Source organism: Colius striatus, chromosome 15, assembly GCF_028858725.1.
Source record: "Colius striatus isolate bColStr4 chromosome 15, bColStr4.1.hap1, whole genome shotgun sequence".
Classification (NCBI taxonomy): domain Eukaryota; kingdom Metazoa; phylum Chordata; class Aves; order Coliiformes; family Coliidae; genus Colius; species Colius striatus.
In genome coordinates, this window is record NC_084773.1 from 22,542,661 (window position 1) to 22,561,243 (window position 18,583).

The following is an 18,583-nucleotide window of genomic DNA, read 5'->3' on the forward strand; positions in this document are numbered from 1 at the left end:
ACTCATCACAGACCATGAAGAATAGCCTATGAGCCAAGCAATGTGTTCTCTCTAAATAATATAATGCTTCTTGCGGGCAGGAATATTAATCACCCCGGGAACTGACAGGATCTGATGGAAGAGACCATTATTAATATTATCTCCCATGGAAGCATTTGCAATGGTAATAGTAATTTTAATAATGCCAGAACAAAATAAGCTGGGTCGGCCAATTTTGTGGCAAATGAGAACATTGTGAAAGGCAATACATAAATTGAGAGATGAATTAATGAAGGAAGTGGACCAGATTTCTCTACTGACAGCTCAGACGTGATGAGGGGGGAGGGAAATTTGTGTTCTAAAGGTTGTATTTGCTTCATCAATCATCAAAATCTTGTTAAAAGTCTAATTCAGTTATCATGTTCTTGTTGCTGTCCAGAGACTGAATGTATTAGAGGGACTTTATACACAATTTCTGCCACAAGCAATTTACTGTTATTTTATTATTCTAATCTGGCTGGTTCCCATGGAACCAAATCTCTGAAACCAAATCATATAAGAGGAAGATGAACTTTAACAGTCCTATCACTCTTGGGAGAGCTAATAAAAGAACGGAGATCTCCTGCCTTGGTTCAACACAAAGCACTATGAAATGGTCATGGAAGTGTTGACATTAGTTCTCATGATTGCTAGTTCAGTTATTTACTGCTCAGATTCAGCACAAGCTTTTTCTACACTTGTGCCAAGACATAGCAAGATTACAGTGGAAATCGTGAATTTATAAGCTAAATAATGAGATGTGTGGCAGAAGTAAAACTGTCATCAGATTTTAGTAGCAAAGAGCCAGGACAACTGCAGCTGATTCCTTCCTTTGTTAGATTCTGCTTTGCACTTATGTGCAATCTGCCTCAGAGTACTATACACCAATGAATAATGAACAAATAAATTGTAGCAGTGTCTTTAGGCAAATGGCAAATTGCATTGATATATTTTAAAATATTCAAAACTTCTGTGGGTTAAGAATTGGCTCTGAGTGCCCAGCTTGAGACATTCAAGCTGGGTTGATAGCTGTGACTGGGAGTGAGTCCACCGATGCTGTATTACTTTTCCAGTGAGAGAACTATAATGAGGCATTTGGCTTTAAAATTTCTCAGGCAAAAGAAAGAAAAATATGTTAAACTGTAGAAACTGAGCTTTCTTTCTGCACCAATTCTCTTTAGTAGAGTATCAACTAAAGAGAAAATTCAGGCTTCTCTCAGGATATTTGCAAGGCGCACCAAAAATAATTACATACCTACAAAGTATCTTACACCTGCAAAGGAAGTGGTAAGATTTAGGTGCTTATGTGACAAGATACTAGTAAGGAATTCTGAGAAAGCCCTCTCCCTGGCTACCTCCATTGCAGAGCTGAAATATTTACATAGCAAGGTAATGCTGTTGTTTCAGCCTCTGCATATTTGTGCTGAGACGGACATTAAGCTGCATACAAGATTTTAACAGCCTTTGGGCTGAGACTTTGTTATTATGGCCTGATATCTCAGGCCTCTATTCACAAGAACAGCTGCTCGGAACACTTTGGTTAAAGGGATTTCTATTGAAAAAGGCCAATTTGTCTGCAACGTTTTGTAGAGGGAGGATGGGAAAAAGTGGAAATTATTAATTTGTGCGTTTCCCGCAAAACAAACACTTCACTTAAGAACTTCATTAAAAAATTATGTGACAGTGGTGGCTTTGCAATGCCTGCTTCCAGTCTCTCTCTTTTGGGCATGAGATATATCATATCAGCTAAAATAGGCAACAATGACTATGATTTCCTGGAGGCTGCTTGACTGTAGCTACTGTAGAGCTGGAAGATTCCCTTTAGCACCACTTGCTGTCCATGCCAAAAGACTCACAGATAATTTGCTTGCACTTAAGAGCTATTGAAGGACCAGCCGATGCTGGTGTTTTGAGCCACCCCCTACTTTGTTGTGTTTTGCTTCTTGTGACTCTAGAGTGGCTGCACATCTTTCTGCTTTCAGGAGGGAAATCTCTGTATGAGGAAAGAGGGTCTGAGCAGCATATGCACAGGACTGGTTTGTCTTTGTGTTCCCATCCTGAGGGCCTTCTCAGTCACTTATGGTGGGAATGTAAGACCCAGATGTATAAATTACATTTCTGTCATTACGTGAAGAAGGTTCCTGTATAGTAGATCAGCGTTTAAACACATCCCTGTCTCCTGTCTGTGAGGTAGGTGGACAGGAAAACTCTTTCGATTGTTGGATTTTGTCTTACAGGAACTGGAAAGTAGTGAACCTGGCATAAAAGGTTGATTGCTCCTAATGTTTTGGGTTGGTTTTTTTTTCCCCCCTGCTTGTTGAATGCAATTGTCTCCTAGGGAGTTTCTGTCTTCTAAATGAAAAAGAAAGGTTAATTTGCTTTTTAACTATGCTTGCTGCCTCTGCTATAGTTTGGTGGTATTCATAGGTCTTTGCAGAATGCTGTTGAGCTGAAGTGAAACATTGTGCTGCAAAGCAAACCAGTGCTCATGGAGAGGTTCTCTTCACCTTCCTCTCCATCAGATTCACTTAAAAACTCCTGGGAAGAAAGAAGAAAAACCAGAAAATCTGTATGGGTCTGAGAGTTATTAGAGTGTGTTGAGTTCTGGCAGCTGCCAGAGGCATGCTGAGGAATGTGCTCAGGTGGCATGTACCACAATATAGTTGTTGCAAGAAGAATTCGCATTCCTCTTCTCATCTGGTAGAAAACAGCCAATGTGCAGGAAGGTGATTGTGAGAAGTGGCATGCCTCATACTACAGAGGCTGCTTGGACTCCCTGCTTGTCCCAGCTAGTCCATACTGAATGTACAAAACTATGCGTGGATGAACAGAGAATCAATAAATGTTCTTGACTTGTATGAATGACATAAAAGTAGACATGATGTTTACTTGTAGCTGTCAAGAAAAGGTGCAAAGCCTGCAGGCAAAATGCTGTTAGTCAAGACAAGCGTGTGCTGTGAACTCCAGGTCTGTATTGCGAATATTTTCTAGTTTTGTTACTCTAGACCAAGAACACACTGGGTCCAGGTGGTAGAAAGAAAGAGAGGCAGAAATTAGGAACAGACCTAAAATTAATTTTCTTGGTTTGATCTTAAGTTCAAGGAACTCAGATCTAGTGCTGCTGATGGAGCCATCCATCCCATTTATTTAAAACTCCCTTCTTTTTCCCCAGACTTTACTTTCCAGGAAGTTGTGGTGATGTGACAACTGCTAACTGCTTTCCTTTGCCCTTCAAGGGGGAACACAACTCCTTCAGCTCCTTCCCAGTCTCTACCATCTCCAAAAGTTACTTCTTTGTCATCACATTTCAGATGGGGCTGTCAGCAAAGGAAAACTCAAAGAATCAGATAGAAGAAGTGCCTTCACCAGGATGACTTGAACAATGACAAAACTATCCCTTAGTCCTCAGGTATAGTGCACTGTATCTGTGCCCACTGCAGCACCACCAAGCATTGTTGACAACTTACTATTGAATGTGTTAAGATATTTTTTCTCCATAAATAAGAGCAGTAGTTCTATAGCACTGAGAGTTTGTCTTGCAGTAATTTATTATCCCATTATCGCTCTTTGCAAACATCTGTGCTCAGCACATCCTTTGTTGCAGCCCTGAAATACTAAGCATCTGTAAAGCTTAAACATCAGCCATAAACTCAATAAACTGCTGTATCCACTAATGTGGAATTAAAACCTTTATTTGGGTGATTTATTTTAGGCACAAACATGTCAAAGGAGCCCATAAAAGTTACAGGCTGCTTGGGTTTCTTTTCTACTGCTGTAACATTTGCAGTGATTAGCTGGCATTTTAAAATGTGTTGGGCAGGGGTTTTTTTATGATTCTTGATACTAAACATGGGTAACCAGCAAAACCAAGAAGCTAACAAGTGATGTACTTTTTACAGCCAGAATCTTAGTAACCGTTCTGTGATTCGGTTAATTGGCTGCCTGCTTGGTGTGAGTTAATGTGTGCTTATATTGAGGCAAAACTTGGAGACCTGTGCTTTTTTTTTTTTCTTTTCATACAAACTATGTTGGGGGCAGTACTTGATCAGTGTGTGATCTGTATAGGCAGGGATCAATGGAGGCAGGAAAACTGGAGAGAGGGATGGGAAGTTTGGAATCTTTAAGCTCAGGTTTCCAGTTCATACCTGATTGGTCTCAGAAATGACTGGGATCAAACAACAGGTTGCCCCTCTTCTCTCTCACAACCTAAGTAAAGATAATGCAGGGAAGGCATGAAGGGAGATTTGCTTACCTTCAGTAACATAAGGTGTGGTACTAGATCAGACTAAGGACTTGATGTCTCATACCTGGTTGGCCAGAAGTGGCTGTGCAGACCGTGTGCTCTGGGTTGTTTTTCTTACCACTTTGATGCTGCGGGGTTGGAGGTTTGAGGGGCTTTGCTGCTGTGAGGTGTGGCTGTGGCACTGGACCTCCTTCCTCCACACAGCAGCTTTTTTTTGGCGTTTTCTAGATTTTAATGCCATTTTTCTGCCAGGGAGCCGTGCAGCGCTGCCTCCCAGTGGTGAAAAACGATATTGCAGCCTTTTATCTGCCTTTTATCTGTTTGTTCTGCCTTTCTCTTCTGCCTTTCCCCTAACGTTTTTCTACCGTTTTTCTGCCTTTCTTCTGTATTTCTACTGCCTTACTTCTTCCTTTCTCCTACGTTTTAGTGCCTTTTCTCAGCCTTTGACCTGCCGTTTTCCCTGTCATTATAAATTTCTTTCCAATGTTTTCTCTCTTTCTTCCGACCTTTTTTCTGCCATCCTTCCGCCTCCCTTCTGTCCTTCACCTGCCTTGTCTCAGCCTTTTCTCTGTCGGTTTTCTGCCTTTTTCCTGCCGTTTTCTATATTTTTCTGCCATTTTTCTGCCTTTCTTCCCTGTTTCTTCTCCCTTATTACTTCCTTTCTTCTGCCTTTAATCTTCCTTTCTTCTGCTTTTTTTTTTATTCTTTACTGCCGCTTCTTGGGGTTTTTTCAGCTTTTTTCCGATTTTTTTCGGCTTTTTTAACTGCCGGCCAATCGGAATTCAGAGTCGCCCGTTCCTGGGTCACGTGCACGCCCGCAGCCAATCGGAAGACCGCGATGCTTCATCCGCCATTTAGATTTTTTCGGCCAATGGGAATCACGCATCGCGTTGCTAGGCAACGTCAGCGCCAATCAGAACGTGGCGCTCGGCGCTGCCGCCCGGTGGTGAGGAGCGGTACTGCAGCTTTCGATCCGTTCCGCGGGTGCCCCGCGCGCCAGCACCAATCAGAAACTTCCCGCGGTTTTCGCCGCCATTTTTAACGCCATTTTTTTCTTCTCTGCACCGGGGAAAGGAGAGCTTCTGAGTCCGATCTGAACTGCAGCTGGACACGTGAGAGGTACAGGCGTCCCTCCGCTCGGGCTGGTGTGTGCTGATGGGCTCTGGGTGGTGGGCTGCACCTGGCCGTGCTGCTGGCTGCTGGCATGCTCACATCTCCTCTCTTTGGAGAGCGGCGCCCTTGCTCCCCAGTGCTCGGTGCCCTGTGGGGTTCAGCTCTACTGTTGCTTACTGATTGTGCTCAGGCATTGGAAAAATGATCTTTAGCTGTTGGAAAGGGGTTTGCAGGATAGAAGGCAGAGGACAGGCTGTGTAGCTGGCTTTGGACTGTTAAGGATGGAGAAGTCAGTGGTGGGGTCACCTAAGGACTGGTTTGTGGGGCTCCACCAGCAGGCTGGAAACAGGAATGATCTAGGCTTAGAAAATCTTGAAGGTGGTGAGCTGGGTGAAGGTGATTGCTCACCTCATTTTCAATAGTCGAACTAGAAGGTGGCACTTAAACTAGTGGGTCATTAAGTGAAAGCAGATGACAAAAGGCACCACTTCACCGAGCGAGAAACAGATGCCTGCAGCTTAGGGCCACAGTAGGTTGTGGAGACAAATTGGCTCGGTTGAAAGTCACTGGGCAGATTCTTGCCCAGCGGCTCTCTAGATGGATCCAGAAAGGACTCACTGATGTACTTCATCCCATCTTTCTTGAACTCTGCCCAACCGTAGGATGTGTCTGATGTGTCTGTAGGCACTGCCAGGCTAAACTTTCTTGACTCAGACTAAGCTTTGCCTCCCATAAGGACTCTTGGTTGTAGGTCAGATGTCTCTGGTTATTAAATGGATGCACCAGGCTGCAGCAGGTTTTACTTGAGGAGTGCAAAGGTGCTTTGGAAACCCAAACCATCCAGAGGCTGCAAGTTCTTTTCTCAGAGGAGGAGGAGGAAGGCGGAGTCCTTTGCCAGCTTCCAATTTTACTCTGCTTCTCCAAGCTAGACCTGCTAAAAATGTGCACTGTGTCCTTTGGTATTTGGAGTTTTTGTGAAAGGAGAAAAAAACTACAGTGACTTAAAATAGGTGAGACGTTATTGGGCAAGCTGCAGTGTTCTTTTTCTACCTCCCAGTGTGGAACTGGAGTGTTCTGATTGTTGCTGCAGCCTGGGCTGGGGTCTCAGCAACACGGGGTGCACTGAGGTCCAGCTGTGTGAAAAAGCAACACTTCTGGATGACTCCGTTTCACTCAGCAGGACCCAGAGCAGTTGCTGGTGCCTCTCCCCAGCACAGCTGCTCTGCTTTCCTTCATCTGCTTCTTCCCTACCAACACCTTGGTGTGATGGGGACAGTGACCACACACCTGCCGCCCAGGTCCCTCCTGGCTTCTGTATCTGGCCAGAGAGGTCTCAACTGCTGGGGTTGTTCCTGTTAATCCCAGAGCGTGCATTCTGGTGGGTTTTGTCGTCCTGATTTTTCTTCTCACTTTGGGGCCGTGTAGTTTGCCAGCAAGAATGGCCTTGTGATCATGGGTCCCTGCATCCATCCCAGCCTGGTTGCTGCTCTGACCAGATGTGGTAAATCACATGTTCTGCTGACTACGGGACCTCTTGGTCCACCTACAAACTTTTTCTGTGTTTCCCTTGGTAGATCTGCTCTGTCTCTCCAGCCCTCTTGCAGTTGCTTTCCCAGGTATCAGACAGCAAATCTCATTGCTGTAGTCTGCCTTCTCACAACTCTGAGCCCACAGTCTGAAGGTCTTTGAGTCTCCTCAGGCAGAGGAAGGCAGGTGCCCCAGGTTCATGAGCAGATGGCGCAACTCTTTTCAAATGTGGTCCCCAAAATGCTTTTCATTAGCTATTGGAGGCTGCCAGCAAAGAAAGCGCTTTGGCAGCCTGAGGTTTAAATGCTTCAAAGTACTTTCTCTCCAAGCACGTTGATGCAGAGAGGTGCTTGTGCCTGAGTAAGCCCTTTTGGATATCCTTGTGGCTTAATATAAACTCAGGGATCTGGCAAAACAGATTCAGCTGCAGAACCAGGAGCAATGTAGTGGTGGCTGTCTGTAGATGGCACTTTGCGTGTGCTGGATGCCATCGACTGCCTGCAGTGAAGCCTCACCAGGTATAGCCTGCCCGGGGATGCTCAGGATAAATCACCGGTGTGCTGGAAAACCCTTTTCCTGCAGAAACTCTGCAGCTCCAAGGGATGCTCCGTGATGTCTGGATGTGGGTGCAGTAGCAGCTGTGTGCCGAAAGAGGTCTCTGCAGCACCGTGCTTCAGGGCTCTGGTATCCACCGCACAGCAGCAGCAGCTCAGGCTGCTCTGACTTTTTGATGGACGAAGGCCATCCCTGCCCTCATGTGAGAGGTCTGAGTTCTTCTCAGCCTCCAAGTCCTCGTGGTCTCCTCACTCCTCCTTGCACTTGGGAGCCTAGAGAAAACTGCCATACCTTCCCAAAGCATTGGAGAGTCACATCTAACTGGTCGTGAGTGCTGTCAAGGCTCTGCTCTCCTCTGCAGCTGCACCTGGGACTGAGGCTTGGCCTTTTGCTGCCACTTTCTTTCTGGCTGGGACAGTAGGCAGAGAGCTGGTATGTGACCTTAGTGCCACTCAGCGTGTGCTCATTCTGCTCCAGCCACTCGGGATCCCAGAACCTAATGTAAGGTTTGCTGCCAGCTTGGCTTTGCTGGACCTCAACGAAGGAATAAGTGGCTTTGGGGGATGTTGTTACAACCCAGAAACTCTATCTGAGTAGGGCTTTTGCTCACACGGTGCCCACCACAGCTGCTCTTCCTGTATCCATGGCACAGCTGATCTTCAGCCCCAGCCCTTCCCTGCATGAGCAGCTCCCCTGGCAGTGCTGGCCATCACCCTGTTTCACAGGACACTTGCGCACCTATGGGGGAGAGGTGATGTGTCTAACTTGTGTTATCATGTGCCTTTTTTCTTCCTCTGTGCACGCACATCGGCACCTGATCCAGCACACGGGAACACACTGGGCACTGTGAGGCTTCTCTGGGCACAGACTGGAGCTGATTCAGGCTCCTTGGGTAAGGGTGACAGTGGAAAGCAGAAGCTCTGGTGGGCACATGTTTCCAGCCTTCTGCGGAAGGACTGGAGATGGGGAAAGGTCTGTGCCATCACCAGGGGTGGCAGTTTGACCTGGAGGTTCCTATTAGCATTTTACTCATCTCGCTTCTCCCCCTTTGTGTTTTGGGTTTTTTTTAATGAGTTGTTTGCAGGCTTCAGAAAGTGGAGCCTTATCTCTACAAGGGAGTGTTTGCAGAGGCAGAAATAGCCCAGGCTTCAGTGGAGAATTAAATGCCTTTGGAAGCTGCACCACATGCGTAGTTGGGTCTTGTTGCCGTTACCGGCCACATCGCCCAAGCAGATCACTCAGCTCACCAACCGCTGAGGGGACAAGACCGCTGCATACTCAGTATGGAGATGCTTTGTTCCAGCTTTATTGCTTGCGCCACACACTTACATCTGCTAGCACAAGCACCTCCTTTCGCTCCACCCCGTGTCCGCCTCTTCTGTAATGTCCGCCTCTCGCATCACAGCCCGAGATCTTCCGGGTGCCTACGACATCTCCCCCTCCCAAAGCTCCAGCATCCTGTGGCACAGGCTGATACGTAACGTGTCTGCCCAGCACACATTCCAGCTGAGCCAGTTGCGGGAAGATATAAACAGGTACTGGCCATGTTCCACTCTGCCGCTCAATCTCACCAATAGTTTGGTGACCCTGGCTTAGATCTGCGTCGCGGCGAGCGCTTCGAAGAACACTCCAACCTGCAAGAGAAACTCAGTAGACCATTGGACTCATATTTCTGGCCATATCCGTTTCGCTGGGACCCACTGCTGGGTTCCCTCCTTTTCTACACAAGGATGCCTTCGGCCCAGACATCTAAGCCTCCATCCTGACTCCCACTCCCCAGAGTCGATTTGCCACAATTTGACTGCCAGTAATTTATCTACTGCTACTGGCTCTTGCTCCCTAAAGTGTGCTTGTGCCAGTATGGGTCCTGACCCTCGAACAAAATGGTTAAGGACATACAGATAGCGCATTAAGATATCATGTTGCCTGTCGGGGGGAATTCTACGTCCCATGCTCTCCCCCTCCCTAAGATGGCTGAGCTGTACTTTAAGAGTAGCGTGAGCGCATTCAACAATCGCCTGTCCCTGTCTATTTTAAGGGATGCTGTGCACCAATTTAATCTGCCAGGTCCGACAGAATTCCTGTGTCACATGGGAGGTGTAACAAGGCCCATTGTCATTTTTTATTTGTCCGGGACATCCTAGGATGGCTGTACGTTGTAGCCAGTACCTGATCGCATGGCGTGCTGTGGCTTGGCGCATGGGGGTAGCTGGTATGTAGCCACTGCAGGTGTCAATGATGACATGGAGGTGATGGTTGGGGCGAAAGGGCTCATAAATTGTGACATCCGTTTGCCAGATCTGATTCGGGAGCAACCCTCGGGGGTTAACTCCGGCTTCCCATGGTGGCGCCGGAGCACATTGAGGGCAAGCAGCAACTATCTGCTTTGCCACTTGGAGAGGGATCTTGGTCTGGTGATGTAGACCCTGCACTACACAATGCAAAAAGGTGTGTAGCTGTCTGGCCACTGGGAAATCCTCTTGGGCGGAGATAGGTCATACACGCACCACTGCTCCGTCCACCTTTTGGTTACCTTCGGTGAGAGCCCCTGGAATATTGGTGTGAGTGATGTGTACAACAGAGCAGGAAGCAGCACAAGTTCGTAAACCATTCAATATCAGGTCTGCTATACCGGTGGAGGCACAAACGGCTCGTGCACATTGTCGAACTAGTTCAGCGATGAATCTCAAGTCGGTGACAATATTGAGCAGTGTTGAATGCTGTGCTTCCAGAGCAAGGGCGACAGCCTTGGCCTCCAGATATTGCACCGATTTTGTGGCGTCAGTATGCAAGATTTAACTCGATCTAAGAGGCAATTTTTTGCTATCAAACTCTAGTCTGTAAGCGGTTGGCTTAGTCCCCCGGCTGCATCCTTAATTCAACTGCGTTTCCTGGACTACGTTCTCAGCATTAGCAATCACTTCCTGTAGTCGATGTAGCAAAGCTGCCAGTCTGCCGCTGTCCTCTCCTGTCTGCGCCATCTCGGCATAGCCACACCCCTTTTCACGGTTGCATGCTATCACACTCACGTATTGAATGCATCTCGACATCCTCCCTGTACTCTGTCCCCTTCTCCTCCTCTTCAGACAGTTCTTCCAAATTTGGTAACGACCATTGGTCCCACATATCCGCACTGCCACCCCCCCCCCCCCCTTATCTTCCAGCTCCCATTTCTCCTACCCCCACTTCCTCCAGGTGTCATCTTTGGTGGCCTGTGGCACAGCACAGCTGATATTTCTCCCCAGCACCGCCCGCCCCAGCGCCATCCCCAGCGCCAGTGACACAGCCAGCATTCCTCTCCCCTGCGTTTTCTTTTCCTTTGTCTCCCCTCGTGTGCCCGATGGTGCCAGTCTAACACGGGGTCGCACTCCCCTACTCTCCCCTGATCACCCTACGCGGCACCCCCGCCCAACTCTGCCCACTTGGCATTCCCCGTCCCCTTCCTCTGCAACTCATTCCAGGGGTAACTCGGCGGGCGGAGCTTGACTAGGAAGCAGCTCTCCAGGGGGAGCTCTGCTTCTCATCCTCCTTGGCTTTGTGAAAAACTCTTGTGTGGAGGAGAACTTTTTTTTTTTTTTTTCCCCTCACAGCATGCCCTGCTCAACAATGGGCGGCACCGGGCTGTGTTCCAGCGGCGACGGGCGGCACCGGGCTGTGTTTCAGCGGCGACGGGCGGCACCGGGCTGTGTTTCAGCGGCGACGGGCGGCACCGGGCTGTGTTCCAGCGGCGACGGGCGGCACCGGGCTGTGTTCCAGCGGCGACGGGCGGCACCGGGCTGTGTTTCAGCGGCGACGGGCGGCACCGGGCTGTGTTTCAGCGGCGACGGGCGGCACCGGGCTGTGTTCCAGCGGCGACGGGCGGCACCGGGCTGTGTTCCAGCGGCGACGGGCGGCACTGGGCTGTGTTCCAGCGGCGACGGGCGGCACTGGGCTGTGTTCCAGCGGCGACGGGCGGCACCGGGCTGTGTTCCAGCGGCGACGGGCGGCACCGGGCTGTGTTCCAGCGGCGACGGGCGGCACTGGGCTGTGTTCCAGCGGCGACGGGCGGCACCGGGCTGTGTTTCAGCGGCGACGGGCGGCACCGGGCTGTGTTCCAGCGGCGACGGGCGGCACTGGGCTGTGTTCCAGCGGCGACGGGCGGCACCGGGCTGTGTTTCAGCGGCGACGGGCGGCACCGGGCTGTGTTCCAGCGGCGACGGGCGGCACTGGGCTGTGTTCCAGCGGCGACGGGCGGCACCGGGCTGTGTTCCAGCGGCGACGGGCGGCACCGGGCTGTGTTCCAGCGGCGACGGGCGGCACTGGGCTGTGTTCCAGCGGCGACGGGCGGCACCGGGCTGTGTTTCAGCGGCGACGGGCGGCACCGGGCTGTGTTCCAGCGGCGACGGGCGGCACCGGGCTGTGTTCCAGCGGCGACGGGCGGCACTGGGCTGTGTTCCAGCGGCGACGGGCGGCACCGGGCTGTGTTTCAGCGGCGACGGGCGGCACCGGGCTGTGTTCCAGCGGCGACGGGCGGCACTGGGCTGTGTTCCAGCGGCGACGGGCGGCACCGGGCTGTGTTTCAGCGGCGACGGGCGGCACCGGGCTGTGTTCCAGCGGCGACGGGCGGCACCGGGCTGTGTTTCAGCGGCGACGGGCGGCACCGGGCTGTGTTCCAGCGGCGACGGGCGGCACTGGGCTGTGTTCCAGCGGCGACGGGCGGCACCGGGCTGTGTTTCAGCGGCGACGGGCGGCACCGGGCTGTGTTCCAGCGGCGACGGGCGGCACTGGGCTGTGTTCCAGCGGCGACGGGCGGCACTGGGCTGTGTTCCAGCGGCGACGGGCGGCACCGGGCTGTGTTCCAGCGGCGATGGGCCGTGCACCGGGCTGTGTTCCGGCGGCACCGGGCTGTGTTCCAGCGGCGACGGGCGGCACTGGGCTGTGTTCCAGCGGCGATGGGCCGTGCACCGGGCTGTGTTCCAGCGGCGACGGGCGGCACTGGGCTGTGTTCCAGCGGCGATGGGCGGCACTGGGCTGTGTTCCAGCGGCGACGGGCGGCACTGGGCTGTGTTCCAGCGGCGATGGGCCGTGCACCGGGCTGTGTTCCGGCGGCACCGGGCTGTGTTCCAGCGGCGACGGGCGGCACTGGGCTGTGTTCCAGCGGCGATGGGCCGTGCACCGGGCTGTGTTCCAGCGGCGACGGGCGGCACTGGGCTGTGTTCCAGCGGCGATGGGCGGCACTGGGCTGTGTTCCAGCGGCGACGGGCGGCACTGGGCTGTGTTCCAGCGGCGATGGGCCGTGCACCGGGCTGTGTTCCGGCGGCACCGGGCTGTGTTCCAGCGGCGACGGGCGGCACTGGGCTGTGTTCCAGCGGCGATGGGCGGCACAGGGCTGTGTTTCAGCGGCGATGGGCGGCACTGGGCTGTGTTCTAGCGGCGATGGGCCGTGCACCGGGCTGTGTTTCAGCGGCAATGGGCGGCACCGGGCTGTGTTTCAGCGGCAATGGGCGGCACCGGGCTGTGTTTCAGTGGCGATGGGCCATGCACCGGGCTGTGTTTCAGCGGCGATGGGCTGTGTCTCCATGGTCTGTAGTCGCTCCAGTTTCTTGAATACTTCCTGCAGCAGCTTGTCCATCCCCTTGTCTGTCTCTTTCGACTTCGGTGTAGCGGCTAATGCCTGGGCTGCAGCCATGGCCACACACTGTTCTGCTTGCATTTCTTTTAAAGTATTTATCACATCTCTCAAAACAAGACCTAGATCTTTGCTGATCTTACTATTGTCCTTATCGCCACTAATAGTGGCTTCTCAGAGAAGTTTTCCCACTTCTCTCCATTCTTCTGGGCTAAAGATCAACGGTATACCTTGCACATGACCTTTCTCTCTTGCCCGTTTAATCAGCTCATGGAGCTTCTTCGTGCTGGCTGCCAGTCCTCTCTTAGAGAGTATGCTAGCCAACAACTGCATCGCAGCCTCAGTTTCCATTCCTCAACTAGTATTCCTGGGTGCTGGGGGGCAGTTTTCCTACCTTACAGGAGGTGAGTCGCGATGTCACACCCGGCTTCTGCGGCCCACTTGCCTCCCAGTGCCAACTCCTGTCCAGTATTCTCCGGCTGGCCGTCACTTGCTGCAATTTGCCCACAATTTGCCTGCAAGAATCAATTGTCCCTGTTCGGGCGCCAAATGTCAGAAAGAGCACCACCAGAGAAATGACGGACACCAATATGGTTCGATCATAACTCAAATTTTACTAATAAGCATCAGACTTTTATAATCAGCAGCAAAGCTAGCATGTTTACATTACTTCTAATTGGTCTTTTCTCTACAAGCCAGCTGTACTTTTGTGCAATAAGCCTTGCGGTTTTGCATACTGCTTCAGCCTCCTCCTTGCTCGAGCTTGTTATCCTGTAGGCGTTCTTTCTTCTTCTTTTCTCACAGTCGAGAGCTGCTCAGGGACGATCTGCACATTAGTTCTCCAAGCATAGGTTGTTCACTGTTATGAGGCTGTGGCCTCTTTCAGATGGAAGTTCCTCCACAGTTGGTGTGAGCAAACGCCTGTCTGTGCTGCACGACAGCCTTCAGATGGCCAGCTTTCATGTTTATGTGTGGTAATTCTGGGGCCTAAGTGCTTCTTCAGCATGTCCTTGACTGAGTCTCGCTTTTGAACTACTGCTAAGGCTGGTAGACTGCCCAGCATAATGCTTCTGCTCTGGCCAGAGAGCCAGAGGGCTCAGCCTGTGTCTGGGAGAGAAGGGCCTATGTATGTCCAAGCCTGAACTGGAGATTGCCAGAGGGGCCATGAAGGGGACTGATCGAGAGGTACCTCTCCTGGCCCCTGCATTCTGGTCTCAGTGCTCAGGGGAAAAGGGAGGGGAAATGGTGCCCCAAGCACACGTGGAGCCCAGGGCTGCGAAGCCCCTGAAGCCTGGGCTGATGGCGTCCAGGCAGAGGCACGCAGCCTCTCTCTGCACCCTCCGTTCCCCACCTCCCCACCCAACCTGCTGCCCCAGCCCAAGGCAACAGGGAGGAGACAGGGTGAGTGCAGGACTGCTTGCAGTCCCAGGCAAATAACTATCTCTTGCTGATGTGAATTGCAGTTGGTGTTTACTGCGGGACCTTGCTGTCAGCGTGGAGGATGCAGGCAAAGGCAGGCACAGAGGTTGGTGACACTCATGGGACGGGCACATCTTGCAAGGGAGCAGCCAGGGCCAGGCCCAGTTTAACGGGCTGCTGCAGGCAGAGCAGGACTCCTGACGTCCTTTCCCTTGTAGTGCCGGTGCTCTGGCTGTGCCCCTGAGGCAGGGGTGAGAGCCAGGCACGCGCAGAGGGCCAGGCACCACCGTCAGGGCCTGAGCCCATCTCCCAGCTGACCTGGAGAGCGTGGCCGTGAGGGTGTGGGGACCCTTGTCAACCCACCTCACAGCCACAGCCTCAGACAGTGTTTCTCAGCCTTTGTGGCTCACGTCATCAGCAGCGAGTCTGTCAGCTCCATGGACTCCCATTGCTGACACCGACCTTTTGCATCTCTGGGTGCTAGTAGGCACGCTGAGCAACTTGCTGATATGATTCTTTTCTGTGGCCCTTCATGGCTTTCCCAGGAAGATGACCAGGGAGCATTGAACATGGCTTTGGAAGACAACATGATGAATTCTGAGTGGGCCCTGAAAAACTTGGGTATGGACACAAGCAGCCCCGTCTCCTTGCCCCGTGTTGTCTGCAGCAAGCTCCAGGGAGGCTGTGCTCCAGGCACTGCTATCAAAAGTCGGGGAGCTGACATGCTTGCTGCAGCCCAAGAGGAAGGCTGTGGCAGCGTGACTCTCATAGTCCCTCCCGCTGCTGCCCTCAGCCTGTGTGTGCCCCTGCTGCTGCCCCCACACAAGTTCCTGTGCTGATGAAGGGACTCCACTCCTCTCCACGGCAGTTGGAAGGGGACCAGCCAGGTCATCCTTTGCTGCCGGTGCAGCAGTCCCTCAGCTTTGGTCTGCTGACACTCACACGGATGCCTGCTCTCTCCCAGCACCTTCAGACCTTGTCCTTGGGCTACTGGGAGAGAAGCTGTCACCAGGGACACGGCTGCTGGCAGTGCCCTGCACAGCGAGGCCCCCGCCAGAGTGGCCACAGGAACAGGACTGACAGGCTTGGAGCTGCTCAGCTGCCTCAGATGATCTAGGGGCACCAAGGCCTCCTGGTCTGTGGCTCTTGCGGTCATCTTCTCTCACTTCCTCACAGGTGCCACCATTGACATGAAGAGAACTTTCAAGACTTACTGGTGCAAATGGAATTGGTTCTACAACATGCTGAAGAGAGGGTGCGCTGAGGATGGGCCTGATACCATCTTGCAGGTACTGTAGCAGAAACCCATCGGTGCTGTTTCTCCGCCTGCCTGCCTGACAGTGGTGCTGTGGAAGCCCACAGCATTGATCAGATTCCTGAAAACAGAGCTTCAACATAGGGCAGAGCTTGCCAAAAAACAGTGGTTTCCCTCAGGAAAGGGGGCAAAGCAGGACTGAGGGACTCTGCTGTGACTCTGCTGCCACCCTCATCTCTACCAGTGCCAGACTGGGGGAGTGAGGCAGGGGCCCTGGCCAGGACGCTTTCACAGCCCCTTTTCTCCTCTTTTCCCTAAGAGGCAGAGCCCCTTTGGCAGGCAGGGAAGGTGCCTCCTGCTCCTGTCTGTTTCCTGGCAAGCACCTCCTCCCGGAGCTGGTGCAGAGCCCCAGGCACACAGCTCCTGTGCTCCAGGCCAGAGGAGCAGCTGTGCTGGCCCCAGCACTCATTCCTATCTCATTGCTCTCCTGTGCTGCTTTGCAGATGGACGTCTCCCTGGGCAAGCGCTGGTGCTTCCCTGGGCATTATGGCCGGGTTGTCATCAGGCTGCCAGCCCCAGTCCACCCGACTGCCATTGCTGTGCAGCACGTCACTAAGGAAGGCTCCTTGTCTGTGGCTGCCAGCAGTGCTCCCAGAGACGTGGCTGTCTATGTAAGTCTCTGCTGAGTGCTTCTGGCTGCATCTGGCCCTGGCAGGACGTGCCAGGGACTCTCCTGCTTTTGTGCTCCCTCTGAGACTGCTGCCCCGCTCTCTCCTGAGCTCTGCAGTGCCCTGGCCAGGTGCTTCAAGGGCTCAAGAGGTTTCACCCCTCTCAAGACTTACTCTGGCCAAAGCCCCTCAGGGTTCTTGACAAAAGCTCAAGGCAGAGACTGAGCTCGTCCTCAGCCAGCACTAGGCTGTGGCTGCTTCCCAGGAGAGGCCAGGTGGGTAACAGGGCTGGGGCAGCATGTACATACCTTCCCTCTTTGTCGAGTTGAGTCTGAGCTCTCTCCTTGTGTTTTGCCTCTGAGGGACTGGGTGCTGATGGAGATGAGGAAGCCTGGCACACGTATGATGTGGAAAAAGAGGACATTCAGGCCTTCCATCTGAAGGTATGATCTGTGCAGGGGGGAGAGATGCCACGGAGAAAAAGGGGTTTGCCTGCAAGTCAACAGCAGGAAGCGTGTGGATGGTGTCTCCCTGAGCACTGGGTCTCTTTGGGAGAGACCCGGTGGGGTTGTGAGGGCTGAGCAGCGTGTGGTGGTGGCAGCAAAAGCAGAACACGGGCAGGATCAGGTGGGTGGGAGCGCAGGCTCCGAGAGATCCCTGGCTGCAGCTGCTGCCTTCAGTGGAGCCAGCCGCACACGCAGACGCCGCACCAGATCAAGGCCTTTGTGCCCTGCAGAAAGAGGGGTGCCCGGTGCCAAAAGCCCTTGGGCCGCCCCAGCGCTCTGTCCTGTGGCCTGTGGCAGGTGGGACAGTGTCCTCTCCTCCCAGCACAACCCCTTCTCTCCCCTGCCCTCAGGCTGCCAGGGAAAGGTGAGCTGAGGGGACAGCGGGAGCTTGGTGGTGTTGCCCAGCAGCCGCCCTACGTGTCAGAGCCTCTCCTGGGTCTCTCTGTCAGCACAGAAGAAGCAGCAGAGGCAAAGGACTGGGGGAAGGAGACGCAGCCCCATCAGAGCCGGCATGCAGAGGATGCCCAGCCGCTTCGGGGAGCCTGTCCCTGAGCAGGAGCAGGGCTGGCAGGGGGAGATACGGTCACACTGTTTCTCTGAACGTCTCCATTTCCTTTTCTCTCTTCACAGAACACGCTGCACCCCAGAGCCTTTTCTTACATCAAAGTTCTTATACTGAACAATTGGGGAAACTCAGAGTATATCTGCACTTCTCGAGTGTGGGTTCACGGAAAGATGGCAAAACCGGAGAGCCCGTTGTGAAAGCAGAGAGTGAAAATGTTGTTGGGTTTGGGGGAGACATTTTTTCTTTTTTGATGGTCTGCAGTAGTCCCTAGTGGTTGTTGAAAAGGTGTCTTGCAGGTGTCTTGAGCCCTTTCCATGAACTCTCAGTTCCTTTTTCCCTGTATGGTCTTTGTCGTAGGTCCTCTGTTTGTGGAGCTCTCGGGTTTCTTATCTTGGTCTTGCTGGGTCACCTGCACACCCTTCCCCTGGCTCTGAGTTGGGCCCCCCTCCGTCTCAGGCTGGGCCAACCTGGCACCTCTGCGACTACTGTGTGAGAAGGGAAATGTGCAACCCCTGCAAAGCACGGAGTGTGCCAGTGGCTCTGAAACGCCCTCACAGCCCCGGGAGGGCCCCACAGCGGCCCTGCGCCGCGTGTGGAGGCTGCTGGAGCCGGCCGTGCTGGGCCGGGGGCCGGCCGCGGAGCAGACCCACGCGGGAGCCGGCTCTGAGGCGCTGCAGCCCTCGGGACGGACACGCGTCTGTCTGACGTGTGAGGAGCCTGGCGCTGGGGCAGGGGAACTGCGAGGAGCCCCCTGCGCGGAGGTGAGACAAGAGGCAGGAGCCATCGGGGAAGGACTGACTGAAACCCCCTTTCCCTGTCCCCCTGTGCTGCTGAGGGCAGGGGGAAGCAGAGCTACTGGGACCAGGAAGAGGGGATGGATGGGGAAAAGATGGTCCGATGGGCCTGATCCTACTCTTCCTCATATTCCTACTTTGTTTTGCGTCTGTTAATTATTTTTTGGTTGATGGCTGATTAAATAAATCTTCATTTTCTTCCCCGAGTCAAGCGGTCTTGTCTGTTTCACCTGGACTGTAATGGGTGAGCGAGCCCTCCCTGTCCTGGAGGATTTCCGTCAGGCCCTTTTAACACCTTTTCTCTTCCCCATC

General features: G+C 53.0%; 1 protein-coding gene across 9 annotated transcripts; it reads left to right on the forward strand.

Annotated features, from left to right (window-relative positions):
• Positions 1 to 5,275: 5,275 nt before the first annotated feature.
• LOC133626833 (SUN domain-containing protein 5-like) lies at positions 5,276 to 18,477 on the forward strand. Of its 9 annotated transcripts, none has more exons than XM_062008372.1 (9): positions 5,276 to 5,380; positions 11,047 to 11,064; positions 12,274 to 13,017; positions 14,528 to 14,589; positions 15,660 to 15,772; positions 16,242 to 16,409; positions 16,526 to 16,681; positions 16,769 to 16,849; positions 17,543 to 18,477. In XM_062008372.1, the coding sequence occupies exons 2-9, from the start codon at positions 11,048 to 11,050 to the stop codon at positions 17,672 to 17,674; spliced, it is 1,473 nt and encodes a 490-aa protein (XP_061864356.1). In that variant the 5' UTR covers positions 5,276 to 5,380; position 11,047; the 3' UTR covers positions 17,675 to 18,477. The 9 variants fall into 9 exon arrangements, with proteins under 9 accessions (XP_061864356.1, XP_061864357.1, XP_061864358.1 ...); XM_062008373.1 differs by having other exon boundaries at positions 16,538 to 16,681; XM_062008374.1 differs by having other exon boundaries at positions 16,592 to 16,681.
• The last annotated feature ends 106 nt before the right edge of the window (positions 18,478 to 18,583 follow it).

Excerpts from the sequence above, each read along its gene's own strand:
- LOC133626833 (XM_062008372.1), top strand. Across the intron at positions 15,773-16,241 it reads GGCCTGATACCATCTTGCAG|ATGGACGTCTCCCTGGGCAA; the intron begins GTACTGTAGCAG and ends GCTGCTTTGCAG. Across the intron at positions 16,410-16,525 it reads CCAGAGACGTGGCTGTCTAT|TGCCCTGGCCAGGTGCTTCA; the intron begins GTAAGTCTCTGC and ends TGAGCTCTGCAG.